The sequence below is a fragment of the Pagrus pagrus genome (assembly GCF_965226575.1).
Source record: "Pagrus pagrus genome assembly, chromosome: 4".
In the NCBI taxonomy this organism is placed as follows: Eukaryota; Metazoa; Chordata; class Actinopteri; order Spariformes; family Sparidae; genus Pagrus; species Pagrus pagrus.
This window is the reverse complement of record NC_140188.1, coordinates 4,984,204-4,999,868: the sequence shown is the minus strand read 5'-3', so window position 1 is coordinate 4,999,868 and position 15,665 is coordinate 4,984,204. Positions and strand designations below refer to the sequence as shown.

At 44.5% G+C, this 15,665-nt stretch overlaps 1 protein-coding gene across 5 annotated transcripts in view; it reads left to right on the top strand.

Moving 5' to 3' along the window:
• The first annotated feature begins 1,870 nt into the window (after positions 1 to 1,870).
• Positions 1,871 to 15,665, top strand: part of aplp2 (amyloid beta (A4) precursor-like protein 2) — a 61,234-nt gene continuing 47,439 nt past the window's right edge. For all 5 annotated transcript variants that reach the window (XM_084352117.1, XM_084352116.1, XM_084352114.1 and 2 more), the window contains exon 1: positions 1,871 to 2,162. In XM_084352117.1, coding sequence (XP_084208243.1) covers positions 2,091 to 2,162 — 72 coding nt within the window. In that variant the 5' untranslated portion in view covers positions 1,871 to 2,090. The remainder of the gene's footprint in view (positions 2,163 to 15,665) is intronic.

The following is a 15,665-nucleotide window of genomic DNA, read 5'->3' as shown; positions in this document are numbered from 1 at the left end:
TGAGGAGCTGTAACAGACAGTTAATTCTCCGCTCTGTTTTTATTTCCAGAGGTGTTTTACTCTGGTGTCTTGGGATCAAGCTGGCTCGTTCCAGGTTTTCGACTTAACACGTCTAACGGCAGATGAAAACTGAATAACGAGTGTGAGCGTAGTGTTCAGCCTGCATCATTCCTACATGAGTCTGTTTTCAATCAGCCATCAGAGAGAAACACAAACGACAATCCAGAGAGAAAAGAAATGAGTCGGGGACAAAACAATCAAATTATAAAAGGCTGTGTGTGTGTGTGTGTGTGTTTGTGTGTGTGTGTCCTTATTAATCCGACCATTTGGACAAAGAAAATTAAATCTTTGCTCATCACGTTTGCCTTCAAAGCAAAGAAAGAAATTGTTTTCTCTGGATCATTTGCTCGTTATTTCTCCTCATAAAACCCAGAATGTTTTGTGAATATGAAAGAAGAGCGGCCTAATTCACAGAAATTAGATTTCAACCAAGTTTCTCTCTGAAGGAAGATAATTAATTGCAATCATCTTTAATGCCAGCTGAAAACGAGCAGGCGTAAACAGGAGTGAGAGCAGGACAAAAGGACGGAGGCACAGGAAACCTCCCAGTGTAGCTCTGTTAAACAAAGCCTTGTGGTATGAGGGGTGTGTCACCTATTTTGTTGTTTTTAATTATTTATTACTGGTGATGTTGCTGTGAACTAATGTCTTGTTGTGGTTGTATGTGTCTGCCTGTCCCCACAGACACAAAGGGACTTTCCAGAAGGATAATAAACTAAACTGACTGAAACTTTAAGAGCTGTGTCGGACACATTATCATCCAGAGTGGTGCTTTGTTCTGCTTTTCTTTTTCAGATTATTTACTTACAGCACCACATTTGAAGTAAAAGTCCTGCATTAAACATTTTAAATAAGAAAGGTGTGCACATATTAATAGTAAATACACTTAAAAGCTTTTCCAGTGTGAGGATTTTCTGCTTTTCCCTGTTTTATATAATTGTAACCTGAATATCTTTGAGAAGAAGTCAGCTTGGACTCTTAAACTGTTTTTATTTTTATTAGTGATGGTACTTTGATGTACTTTGTACTTCAGGGAGAAATATTGTACCTTTTTTGCCACTTATTTTATTCAACAGTTATATTTCCTGGGTATTCTGCTGATTAAGATTTTAAATAAAAAATAAAATATGATGCACTGTATTCAATCTGTAAATAAAAATGCTACAAAAGTACTTTTTTATTCACACAGGAACGCATCAGTGACAATAATCATAAAACATATAATCATACCACTCACTTGGGCATTTTTTATGCATACGTTTATGCTTTAAGTACTTTTTGCTGATAATACTTTTACACTTTTTGAATTGACTTTTACTTGTGAGGGAGTTTTTCTTGACAGTTTCATCATCATCTTCATCATTATCCATCATTATGCAGATTTTCTCGTGTTGGACTGTTTTGTCAGTTTTTTTAATTGTTACTAATACAATTAAAAGACCGTAATTATCGATTTAAATGTAAAAATTAGAGATAAAAAAATCAGTATAATTTTGGCTTTCTGTCCCATAATAATAGGTCTTTTCTCATAATTTAAAATGTATACAGGCTTTTTTTTTTTTTTTAATTATTAAAGCTGAATTTTCAGTTATTTTTGTCCTTTAATTTAAGTAAACAGACTTCCATAAAAACCGGTGTTATCACGTCGGTATTATTATCGATCGGTCCGGTGTCGCGCTGTGTGTCCGGGCTGTGGTTCCCGCAGCCGGCCGCCAGGTGGCGCAGTGAGCCGCTCTGTGCGCGGATCACAGGCTCGGCGGCTCAGAGGAGGGAGGAGGCAGCAGAGGCGGACCCGCCACAGACACACAGTCAGTCCACATTTCACAGGAGGCACCGACGCTCCGTCTCCCTCCAACGTTTCTGCCGAGCTCGGGTAACAAAACAAGCGGAGGAGCAGGACTCGTGTCTCTCTCCGGGACTCATTCTCACGTTCATATCCTCAGGAGGTTTGTCTTTATTCTCCCGGACGTCTCTCCACGCGTATAGCTCTCAGGATATAAGTTATTTACAGTAGCATAAGATCCTGGAAGATGGGTTCAGTCCCGGCGATATCGGTCCTCATTCTGGGCATTGTGGTTCCTGCGCTGGCCGGCTATATTGAGGTACGTAACCCGAAATGTTTCCGGATTTATCCTGAGCCACGTTTGTCCGACCTGGATCAGCACCAGTGTGTTTTGATTGTGCAAAAAGCAAATGTTAGTCGGGTTCATAGGAGACATGTATGGACGAGGACATTTCATGTAAATGTGTGTTTTTATCAGGCTTTGACTTCTTGATCCCCTCGTGAGAAGTGATCAGATTGATTTCAGCTGAAGGATTTTTACATAAAAAACATGTTTGTATAATGTTTTTAAAATGTTTGATTCGTGGTCACGGAGGCTGTTGTGATATCAGATCTGGTTAAATATTAATGAGCTTGCTTTCAGGTCAGTCCTCGGCTCGGTGTTGAGCACTGATTGCAGTTTGTTGGTGTGAGTTGAAGCTGCTGTAACAAGATTTATTGCAGGGTTTTTGCTGCAGAGATCAAATGAAAGACAGCTGTCGCTTTGTCAGGCCTTTGGGGGACACACAGGACCTCTGCAGTGGATCACAGACACTTCACTGTCTGCTCTGCCTCTTATATATTATAATGCGTGTTGTTGTCTGGACCCAGAGGAGGAAATCCTCTTGTAATGTTTTCAAAGTCCAGCTTTTCCTGTGTTAACAGGATGGGCCCCCCCCCCATTCCAGTCCAGGCCCCTGTTCGTACTCACAAGTCTTATTTTGAAAGGTTTCCACTACATTTTGTAACACTATGAGATTAATCGGATCCAAAATGTGTGTCTTCCTGTGCAAACACACCCACTCACACACGTGCACACACCCCTCACCTACCTGATGTCCTATTTTCCTGCTGGCTCACCAGTTATTGTGCCTGCACACTGATGCCTGCAGTGTCAGACGTGTGTGTCATCGGATAACAATGCAACCATTTTCAGAGCAAACACCCCCCCGTCCCCTCGTCCCCAGCCACCCACCCCCTCAGAGGGTAAACACAACTGCTCCTGCTCACTGTTGAAGCAACCATGACAAAACATTTTAACAAGACGTCTCCTCCTGGCACTGTTGTGCGCAGTGCAAAGTGGTTACCAGTGAATGATTTTTCCTGCATTTGCGACACAAAAAAAAAACCTCGGCCATTTTGAGGCGGTATTGGCTGGCATTGTGTGTGTGTGTGAGGGGAAATAATGGTTATTATGTCCCCAACAAAAATCTATGCTGCTGCACTCTCTCCACAAGAGCTGTCCTCTCTGCAATGATTGCCTCCTCAGTCAACCTTCCTAACCGCGCAGACGCGCTGATCGATACTGTACAGACTCTCCTGAGATGATTAATGGATGAAATCAATGGATTTTCCTCATCAGTCACCCAGATTAAATTGAGAAATTTATGGTGGCTGCTGTACGCCTTGACTGTTAAGGTGCACGCTGAGGATTCCTGTGGTTTAATCAATGGCTTTTCCTGAAGGACAAAGCTTGTGTCTTTGTTTGATGGCATTTTCATTTGCAGGAAAACACACGATATGGATATTCATATCTCTCTTTTGCACCCGTCTACAGGAAACTTACGACTTAGTACTGAAGCGGTAATAACACCTGAATAACCAGCTGCGGGGTAAAACAAATATGAACACCTTTTTAGTGAGGAAGCAGAGAACGACGCAACAAAGAGAAGACGAGCTTCAACAACTAATCAATGTTGTCAGCTGTTATAAGCGACGGTAAACATTGTAGACCTTGAAGCTAATGTCAGCTAGCATGCGACTGTTGACGGAAAATAGAAAACCTGTGTTGACCGTGTCTCCCCACTCGTTTAACCTTCTGCCTTTGTTTTTTCTCACTGCAACACGTTTCTACAGCAAGTTGTCACACCGCACTTATTTCCATTCAGTTTAGGTCTGCTTCCCCATGAGATCACTTGTATCAAATACCAAATTTGACACTGCACTTCTTTTGGTCCTCAGCGATAATCCTGCGAAGTGTGAAGTAGATCGGATGAACGGTTCTTGAGATATGAAAATAACAGAATGACAAAGTTAGATGAGACATTTTTAAAGATATTTCAGCTTCCTAGATGAATATTTCCTGGTTTCTGAACTCCTCTATGACTGTAAACTGAATATATATTTTTTAGGACATCATCTTGGGCTTTGGGAAGCACTGAATCAACTAATCGATTAATTGAGACGGAGTAATCAACCATAAAAATAATCATTAGTTGCAGCCCCGGAGCAGACTGTGCGAATGTTGAAGATTTAAAGCGTTGCTGCTCATAAACAGCGTTCGGTTTTATCTTTAGTTAACCAAAGCAAAAGCCTGCAGATTCACATTCAGGAAGTCCTACAAGCATCCAGATAAACATCAAACCGTCCTTTTCTCAGCCAGGAGAATAATGCAACCAAAGCTGTGTTGCTCTTTCCTGTGTAATTCTCAGTTGTTTGAACCGTGTCAGGAAAAACAACTGCTCGCTGTTGTTTGTCAGTGAAGCTGCTGGTGTGTGCACTGTGCACACTCGGCCCTGCTGATGAGCTTGTGGACACACAACCGAGGTAGATATTGCTGTGCTGACATGCTGCCTGCACTCGCTCCCCTGGACCTTGAGCTTGAATTTACGAGCCTGTGAGAGCTCCTCGGAGACGCGCTCGCTGTTGGTCAGGGATGGTTTATTCCCTCTCGCCCACCTCTCTCCCTCCATGGTTCCTCATCTCCTTGTGATAGTCGAGGTGACTGCGTGGCCCTTTTGTTTCGCAGTGCCTCCTTTTGAAAGCGCTTTGCGATTAGCTAGCTACTTCAGCTGTGTAAACGGTTTTGTTTTGTCAGTTACCTGTGAGAGCACCAGATTGTGAGCTTTTGTTTCTTCAGCTGTGTTTTTTCCCCGCTCTCATCTGAGCATCTTTGTGTTGTGCAAGGCTTTACAGTCTGCAGTGGCTTCAAAAGAGGGTTTGCCCCGGTGATTTCATGCTCTTTACTCTCTGCATCTCGCCTTATAATTTCCCCAAAAAACAACGGCAGGGTTTTATTTAAATTCCCCTCGCTTGTGTATCCAGGCTGAGCAGCTGTGTGTTTCCTTGGGCTAAGAAATACGGCACAGGCTCGAGCCACACAGCAGGTTTACCCAGAGAGTTGCATCACACTGAGGCATTCGCTGATATGGCTCCCAGTGGATTAATGGAATACAGAATATCTGGAACAGTTAATGCATTCAGTACATTTTATTCTCCGCTGACTTAAGCAAGAAGAGATTATCACAGCTCTGACACATAGCGCAAATATGACCGAGTGTTACGTAACACAACATCAGTTTTTTTTTTATGCCTGTCAGAAATTGAAAACAATGTTCCTGCTAGTGAGCCTGGAAGAAAATATGGCAAGCGTGCCCGTAGCAGCAGCGAACACATGAAATCTGCGTGTTAACTCATCCTGCTGGATCGGCTTTGGCTTTATAGTGTTCTGTTTGCAAACACGTGCATGTCAGAGTGACCCTGGAGCAATGGACAAGCTGATCCAATCCACTGAAGTGCAGAAAGGCTGGATACTTGTGCAGCAAGAAAAAAAATTCTGTTCAGCATAACCCAAAGAATGACTGTGCTGCTGTTCTTATTGCTCTTTGGTTGCAGTCCTCTTGCAGCAGCATTTTCCCTCCCCTTATCATCCAAAGTCTGTGTGCGTGCTTGGCCGTGTGTGCTTGTCGGCAAGCATTGATATTAAAGTGCTCCTGTGTGCTTCCTTGTGTGTATTTGCTCTGGATATGGGCTGATAGTGAACAATTGCATGCGAATGAATGGCCTCAGTTGGCTGTGATTGTCGGGGCGGGTGCTATGGAGCCGTCCGTTAGCAGGGCTGAATGGTTCCCTACGAGGGCCTTTTGTGTGCCCCTGAATAGACGGGACAACCCAGGGTGTCGTTACCATACAGAGGTGATCAAGATACCGAGAAGAGATGAGTGCACGGGCAGATCGCTGGCGACGTTTCACGCCTGAGAAAAACCCAAAACAACAATCAGCGGCACTTGCATGTGATAATGATCTCTCAATGCATCGTTGTGGGTGGTGGGGCACAGTTAAAGCCGTCTGTAGGAAGCGTCTTCTCTCTCCTCTAAGCTGTGAAAGATTGCCCCTTTGAACCCCACGCTCTGCCGTGTCAATCAAGTTGAAGGCAGCGGCATGTGATCCATCAGCCGAGAATCAGCTGCACTCGCCCGTGAATTCGTAGATTAGCGCCTAAAACCTTGCTTTCAATTGTTGGGACAGGCCCGTATCCCTGCGAATCCTCTTAGCGACAAGAAACACTTGGTGCTTATAGATCTGCAAAGGGAAAGGTACTAATCCTAGAGCCCTACCCATCTCCATCTGCTCATACGCTCACTCAGTTCACTCCCCCACTCGCCCACTCACTCAGTCAAACCCTCATTTCCAAGCCCTGCAGAGGCAAACTGACTTCAAAGTGGCACAGAGCGCAGTGAGTCACCTGTGTGTAATTTCAGTGGTGTTCACTCAACACTCAAGTCTGATCTGTGCTCTATGACTAACAGTAGGATGGGATGTCTGATTGAATCTTAGCCCTTATTCTCTGTCCTTTCATTTCCTCAAAGATACCTTCCTGCCTATTGGCTCATCTGCAGTTTTCTGTCTCCGTCTGTCTCTCCGTCTTCTTTTCACCGCCGTGGCTGTTTTCTCCTCCAAGCCCGTGCATGTCTCCTGGAGCGATTCCATCGACAGACACACTCATCTCATCCCGGGGATTTAAATAGAGAGGCCTCATCAGGCGGGCCTTGTTCTCACGATGCCAAGCTTTGTCTCCCAGGCTCTGCGTGCGCTCTAATTATCCCAAGTGAGCGGAGTTGCCTCCTTTTTTTTTTTTTTTGCAACTGAAAATGTTTGTGTGCCTTTGAAATATGTGTGTGTGTGTGTGTGTTTGCACGCCTGAGTCCTTTTACAGCTCAGCTCATCACATATTTAGTCAGTTTTTCTCGGCGAGAGATCCTGGGCGGCAGGAACTTGGCGAGGAGTGAGCGGGTTCAGATCGGCACACTGATGACTGCACATCGCTTAAGTTGCGCCAGGCCTCCCGCCATATGTAGGCCAATCTGCACAGCCTCGGCAATCCTCATCCAACGGCACTACACCTGAGTCTGTGTGGGTTTTTTTAACAATAGCCTGGCTCAGCACTGCTGCATGAGAATTCCTTTTGTCAGTTTATATGCCAGAGTGCTCAGGAATGCATAGCCTGAAGTGCAAACGGCTCACTGTATTGTTCTGTGAGCGGCTCGCTTCTTGTGATAGCGCTCTGAGAGTGACTGTACACTCGGGCAAATTCGGTAGACAAAAACATCCCTTCTAATCCCTTTGAAAGGAGCCTAGACTTTATTTTTTAATGTGCTTTCTGTTTGAGAATGAGGAGGCAGTCAATGTAGGTGGGTTAAACCCTGTCACCCCCCGACTAGTGTGTGTGAGTGTGTGTGTCCCTGTGGGACAGTGAGTCACTCTTGCTGCTTGGGTTTTTCTTCCCATGAATAAAATATCTGGTGTGCTATCTATGAGTTGTACCTCTGCCTATGGCCCCGCCTGTCTCCTCCTCAGTCCCCGTCTGTCCATACGTGAGGAGGACAATGTCCGCTGTCCACTCCTTGTCTTATGCAGGTGTGTGCTTCTCAGTTTTGTAAGATCAGTGAGTCATACGCAGGCCCGGGCGAGGCCTGTGCACTGATTTTGTCTGCCTCCTGTTTTTTTGCCTGCACAAAGTGAAGTAGAATGGAGGCAGGCAGCTACGAATCAAAGAGCCAGTTTAACTGTGTGCCTGGCATTGTTTCCCACTGTTTGCATGCTCAACTGCACCAGAAAATGTAAGAGCATAAATTACTCAAGGGCGGGTTTTTTTGTTTTTTTTTCTTTACTTGTGTTTGAACCCAATCTTCAACTGAATTTCGTCTCTCTTGTCGAACAAGAGCATTCAAATCAGACCCAGTTTTCCAAACTTCAGTTATAATTGATGTGTCTTTTCTTAGTGCTTTGTTGATTTATGTCTTCAGCTCTTTCTGTGTGAGATCTTGAGTGTGTGGGTGGGTCTGTTTGTCTGTCTGTCTTTGTGTGTATATTTGTGTGTCTGTCCTTATTTCTCTGGCTGGGGGGCATTTTTTTTAATGTTTTGTGTAGACGCGTCAATCTTCACTGGCTTCACAATTCAATTTAAGTGCGATTCACCTGTCAACGATTTGAATCCATAATGGTTCTCGATGCGTCTCGTCCTCGATTTTCTATATTACGACTCATAGCTAGTTTTCATCAATTAATACACACCGTTAGATGTTATTCAGAAAGTTATTTTCAAAAATCAGACCACAACAGTCCACAATATAAAAACATTACAAAAACAAAACATAAATCCATCTTCAGTTCATCATAAGTGTTGTAGTCTACAAAAATCTGCATTGCGATGCATTTAAGAAACTTCAACACCTTTTGTGTCTTGGCATCACGTTCATTATGCTTTAGGATGTCATTTGAGGACCGTCTGGTGTTTTAGGACCCCTAAAATGAAGACTTCTGGAAACGTTGCTGGCACAGTTTTTCTTTTGGAAACAATGAGACAGACCTCCATGTTTACTTCCTGGGTCTTATAAGCCACGAAGGAGGCAAGCCATTATTTGAGCGATAAGTATGGTAGTATGTCATGGTTAGTATGGACAGAGAAAAGAGCTAAAATGGAGCTAAAACTTTAATCTGGACAGCGTTTTTATTTTAAAACTTAGTTTTAAAGGTATTAGTGTGCCTGTTGCCTGAGTACCATAGTTTTATAGCTAGAGGAGATTGGGGGAGGAGGTGGTGCTCTTGCCTTGATAAGCTGGCTGGATGATTGGCAGGCTGCCTTGCTGCTATATTGCTCTGTTTTGCTGAGCAACGCTGCACAAATACCCCTGCCAGGGAAAACAGAACATGTTAGTTCCAGCTCCCTCCCTGTTCGTCTTCCTGCTTACTGAGCTCCCTTCACATCCCTCATCTCTTTACCCCCGTGCCTGTCGTGGAAATGGTATCATCCAGACTGGAACCAACAGCGGCAGGGAGTCCATCCTGTTTCTTTTTTTAAAAGTTTATCCTTTTTTCCTCAGGAGAGTGGGAGGAAATGAAAATGTCAGAACGGTAAGAGATAGAAGCAGTGCAGTGTAACTGTATACCCCCAGAGAGAGGCCTGTGCTGCTGCTGCCGCTGCCGCTGGTGCTCCAGCTATGTGACGTCCCTGTTAGCAGCCTGTCTGATACAGCACTTTCTCAAGGAGAAGGTGGCCAAGGACAAACAGCAGCTCTGTAGGATGGTCCACTTGGGACGCAGACAGAACACAGGGGAGATTTCACCGATGAAGGAGCAAAGAAAGGAAGAAACTAGCTTTCCACATTGGACTTCATCAGAACCGATTTTTCTCCTGTAATAGAAATTTAATGAAAAAAAATCTCCTTTGAGTTTTCCTCCCTATATTTATTTTTTAGCTCTTACCGTCAAACACTATAATTAATTCAATGAGAGGTGTTCATGCACGATGGAGAGCCAAAGCCTACAGATCCCCTCCCTGCCCTCACACAAGCAATAAAAAGAAGGTTTGTGCATTGTATAATTTAAGGAGAAGCCAAAATGTAAATTAGAGCGAGAGCCCGGCTGGAGTTCTTGGACATAATTTCCTCAGTCTAAAATAGAAAACCCCAGATGAGGGCGTAGGGGAAATTAATGTATCCTGAATGCTAGCAGGAAACCCTGGGAAATAAAGGAAACACGTACACACACAAACACACTGTGGCACGTATAATTTTACCGAGAGCAGTGCAGCAACTCCCCATCCTGCCTCAGTCTGTGCTTCCCTTTATTTCCCCTGCATCAGCTTTACACAAGTATTTATGAATATAGTTTTATTATGCAGGAACAATAACCGTGCAGGAGTCAAGAAGGTGGAGCAGACAGTTGTACAGCTGCGAGCAATGATTATTTTGTCGATTGATTTAAATGTTCGTTTTTTTGTTAATGAATGGAGAGCTCACAGAATTGTGTAAAGTGTAGAGGTCGACTGATAGTGGATTTTTGAGGGTTGATATAATAATAATTATTTGGAGGAGGACCAATTAATCCGCTGATACCACCCCCACACCACCACACAAACACAAAAAAACATTTGAGCCCGTCAGAAATACATAATCTTTGGCTTTTTAGAAACTGGATAACTGTTGAACTGAACATTTAGTCGAAGTTATAACCAAATAAATAAATCTGGAGCTGAACATCAAACTATCCATAAAAAATCTAGCTGGAAATTATTTTAATTTTCCCTCAAAGTTATTGATTGTAGTTGGGAAGCCTGATCACTTAATAGTCACTTGTGTGTTGGGTGGAGGCTGCATAACCATCGGCCACTATCAGATCCAAGTTAAACCTATACTGTTAAGATTACCTATGGCCGCTGATTAATCGATCGATCTGATTGTGCAGAGCTCATCACAAAGCCTGATATGACCTCTTCAGGTCGCTTGTTTTGCCCAATTTGCCCAATTTACTGTGACATGATGCAAAGAAAAGCAGAAAATCCTCACATTCGAGAAGCTGGAACCAGCAAATGTTTGGCCCTTTTTGCTTGATAAACAACCCAAACGTCCAAATTGTAAGTTAACTTTTTCCTTTGATTGACTGATCAATTAATCACCTAATTATTTCTGCACTGGAAGTTCCCCAAGCGTGTCTCATGGCTGAGTGTGTGTAACTGTGCGTTATTGCATGCTCAAAGCCTAATTGCAGGCAGCACATTTAGCATTCTGCACCAGACCTCTCTCCACTGAGATCTGGCCGTGGCTGAGCTATGACCCTGATATTATCCTTGTAGTATCTCTGATTAATTCTCTAACTAATGACCAGTAGAGGTTTCCATTATCTGTCACAAGAAGTTATTATAAGACCATCGGCACTGAAACATCAGCGGGATGTGAGTCCTACAACAACAATGATTGTGCATCAAACCGTGAATTCTGAGTTGAAGGACGACTCGTGTCATTTGACATCGTGTGTAGCGTTTTTGTAAAACCATTTCCATTTTACACAATAGTGCCCTGAAATGGCGCTTTTTTTTTTTTTTTGTCATTACAAATCTGCAGCGTGAATGCCGCAGCCGTGCACCTCTATCAGCCATTTTGATCTGAGATAAAAACCAATCAAGCACTCGAGAGAATTCCATTAGTTTGATGAGATATGAATATAGCTGCAAGCGCAAATCTGAAATAGTCTGCTGTTTTCAGACAAACCCATTAAAAGTCATTTGATCTTCCGCGGCTAATTATAGTGCCTTCTGAGCAGCTAGCCGCCTTCACCGGACCCCGCCCCCTCCATTCCCCACCTACCCTTCAGTGTTCATCACATCCCGTCCTTATGTTTCAGGAGCCTATTTAGCGTCGCTGCGCTATTATTGAGGTGCTGGGAGCTGACAGGCGGACACTGCAGCCCAGTCATGCAAGGGCGCGGGAATGTATCTGCCTCATAGTTGCTGTCATGGTGCTGGTTTGGTTCGGGGATCTCTCTCGGAGAATTAGTGGGATGCCGCAGAGGGGTTTGACTCGGGCCGTACACTGTAGGGAAGACACAGGAGGTGGGGGGAGCAAGGTCAGACGATTGACTAAAAGCGAGTATAGTAGACAGGCCTAGAGACGGATGCTCCTGCTGTTAAGTCTGTGTCTTCTCCATAGAGACATGACTGATTAGCTGCTGGCCTCTGCATGTCTCTGTGGAGTTATATTCTTCACTAGTCTGATTGAAATCCCTCCACCCTCCCCCTGGAGAGTGGTGGAGGGAGGGCAAAGCAGGGCTTAATGACAGATAAGCATATCTACATTACATCCATCATTTTCCTCCTGCTAAAGATGGCCTCCCTTTCATTGCCTGGAGCATCACAAGCTAATGCAGACGTGTGGGTTGTGTCTCTGTTCTACTGTTCGGTGTCTGCAGGGGAGAAAAGGGACCGTGGAGCTCGGCAATCAGAGCGCAGATTCATTTAAAATCAGCTTGGGTGGTCATGGGAGAGTGGCACTGCATGCTGGGAGTCAAACTCAGCCGCCATCTGTAACTTACTTCCAAATGGTAATCAGAGTCAGTTTGAACGTCGACACTATGACTGGAAAATGTAATAAGACCTCATACGGCAGTGATGAAAATTAGTTCTGCACTCTGAAAACCCATTCGAACATCATCTCCACAGGGCTTTTAACACACGTGTGAATGATTAAAACTGTCTCACAGTTAACACTTGATGAAAATGTTCCTGTGAACAAGATTCAGAGTTCATGGGTGTTCAGTGTGTCACATGTGAGAATCAGGGAACATTTGGTATTTTTGCCTCAGTGATTTTGGCGATATGTAAGATATGGACAGATCTTTCTTCAGAACTTGAAGAAACAACAGTGTTGATGTTCTGTCAAAAACGTCTATTGAAGTTAGCCAGCTAACTTTGCATTGCCTCTCAATGTCACGTTGTACGGCAAGAGGCAGTAGCCTTTGTAGTTTCAGCGGAAAGTATTTGCAAGCAGTGATTTCTCTACGCTTCACAGGCTCTCTTAGCCTTTAGTCTAATAAATCCACAAAATAAACTTGTCAAGAAAGTAAATGTTCTTCCATTTCTTTTCCTAATAAAACAGAAAATACAACAACACACCTTCTGAATTGAAGTCTCTCACTTTTACTGAACTAAAAAGAGCTTAATTTCCTCATGCTGAACAAAATAAAACTCTACAAAACACTCCTGGTTTGTCATTTCCCCAATCACCGAATCACAGAGTAATTACTCTGACTCTAAACGCCCAATTTTTTCTCTCTGTCACTTCATGCCTCTCCTGGCCCAGCCGTGTTTACTAGGCAGTGGCTGAGCCCCATAGTCCGCGGACACTCCCCTATGATCTGAGGTCCAGGAGGACTTGAATCAGCTAATAGGGCCACTTAGCTGCATGGCTAATTGAGCTAACCTGCTAACAATGGCTAGTTACTACAGCCAAAGATAGCTTTAGCAAAGCAGCAGTTAGCGGTTATGCTGCCCCCACAGTTTTGGAGCTTGCATCAGCTGACATCCTACACCTTATACTTTAAAATTACTCAATTATTGTTGACAAAATTTTGTCTCCATGAATTATTCTTTACTCATGATACAAAATGTGCTACAGGCATGTCTTTAATACAATGTGGCAACACACTGCTTGATAATTTGCCTTGTTTTGCTGCTTTTGGAATCCAAATATGCTGGAAATACTTGTGGCATCAAAGTGAAACCCCTGGTACCATGCCAATACTAGTAAGGTCAACAACTTTCTCCTCTCGATCAGCATTCCCACGCAGTGCATCTGTCGCCTGCTATCATTTCATGTAGTCAAATCTCTTGGAAACATTGCTACGTGTCCTTGATCTCGCTCTTTCTCCTGCAGTTCCCTGGCTGCTCTCCTGCTCCAGCACGGCCTCGCCACAACTCACGGCTGCCTTGTAGCGACTGAATGTGATATTTCCATGTTGTCCTTGAAACTGCTTTCCCCCCGCCTGTTCTCAATGTCAGCTCCCACAGAGCAGCATTCCCCCCACTGCCCCACTGATTTAGACACAGTGTTCTTCCTCCCTTCTTCTTGCGACTGTACTGCGCCACACATTTTAGGACAAATTGGCTACTTTATGTCTTCCTTTGTTCCCTGGAACAGTCTGTCCTTGTGCTTTTCTCACCTCTCTCTCCTCTCATTCGCCTCTCTCTCTATTACACCTCTCACCTCGTGGCCCTCTTCCCTCCTCGCTTCCCCAAATTCTCTTTTGCTTGCTCAACAATTACGTGCTCATTAACTGCGAAGAGTGTAGGCAGCTGAGAGAGACATCAGTGACAGGGCTGGAGGCCTCGCTGAGGTGCCCTGCTACTGTTGTTCCTTTATTGACAAGTCTGCCTGCCTGTCTGCCTGGTCCTGAGGAGCAGCCGCGTGGTGCTGCATGCTGATGAGTGTAGAGTCATCCAGCAGGAAAATGAAAAAAAGCGGGAGTGGGAGTGACGGAAGGAAGGAAGGGAAGGATGCGGCACTATGTTTTCACTCAACTTGGAGGGTATGTGAGGAAGAGAGGCAAGAGAAAGTGAAGTGAGCACAGGTCATTTCTTCCAAATCCCCTCTCCTCAGCGCCAGAGATTAGGCGGCAGTGCTCTTCGGCAGACGAGAGAGAGGCACGCTCCTGCGTCTAATCCTCCTCTTTTAAACTGCTGAGAGTGCAGTACAAAGTGGGGGAAAGAGTCAGCGTCCACATAAAGCAGCCCGCGGAAAACACAGGCCCATAGTTCAAAACAAACTGAGCCCCGTCTAACAATCGCCTAAGCCCTAAATCTCCTGTGTAGCCACTGCCAGAGCCGAGCCCACCGCAGCCTTTTCCCGCCCTGCTATCGCTTCTCAACAGGCTCGCTCTCCATCACATCACCTGAAATTCCCCACAGGAAGCCAACGCTGTGTCAGAAATACCCCTGAAACCCTCATTAACTTCTCTGCCTCGGTGATGTCAGGCTTAGACACACACACGACAGCGATACACACCATGTACAGCCGGGCACACATCTGATCTCTCTCCTTCTCCGTTCACTGGCTAGAAAGACCTCCCACCCAGCACAGAGAGGCTTTTAATAAATGAACAGACAATGGCCAATTTAATCATGCTAATGTGTATGTTACAGTGGGCGGCTTATCGGTTATTTGATCGCTATACTGGCTCACTGGAGAGAGCCGGGAGCAGAAGCTGCAGGAAGGAGAATGGAAAAAACCAAAGCTTTGGGGGGGCGAAGCAAGCAATGAAGTGAAAACAAGAGAAAGCTAGTCAATTTAGTCTCCTGAACAAGGTAATGGAGACAGCAGCTCTGATTCCGACTGAAGAGAGAGACATTAGAGACAAAGGAAACAGGGGAGATCATTAGGCAAACGCGAATATTTCCAATTAAAACAGAGGAGTCAGCTCAAGCATAGATGGGAAAAGAAGTGTCAACTTTAGGCCATATGCATTGTTTGACTCAGTGTTGAGGTTAGTTGTTCTGTCTATTTTAGTCATAAACATCTGGCACAGTGATGTCAAGAATGTAATCCGCTCTAGGCCACGTGGACGGTAAGCCTGGATAGAGAGGGTTGAGAGGGTCGCCGGCTCACATGGCTCAGGGAGAGAATCAGGTGGCGAGGTAAAATGTATAGAGATAGTGGAGGCAAGAGGAGATGGGTGCACAGAGAGTTGTCCAGAGTGCTCAAAGGGAATAGAGATGAAAGGAGGGAGATGGAGGATTGCTCATGCAGAGAGCTTTTAGTGGACAGAAGGGGAAAAAATGGGTGATTGTACTGACAGGAGCTCTACAGAAGACGCAGACGTGCTCAAAAACTCCATGCAGCTGTGAGGCTGCTGCAGAAAAAACTCACCTGAAAATCGACCTCAATCATCACAGTCCTTGAGTCATTAGCGCAAAATGAAAAGCAATTATCTTCTTCCTGCAAGAAATAGTTTTTACACTCCAGCGCCTTATTTATGCAATCATGCACCTGCGTAGCTTAGCAACTAAACAACA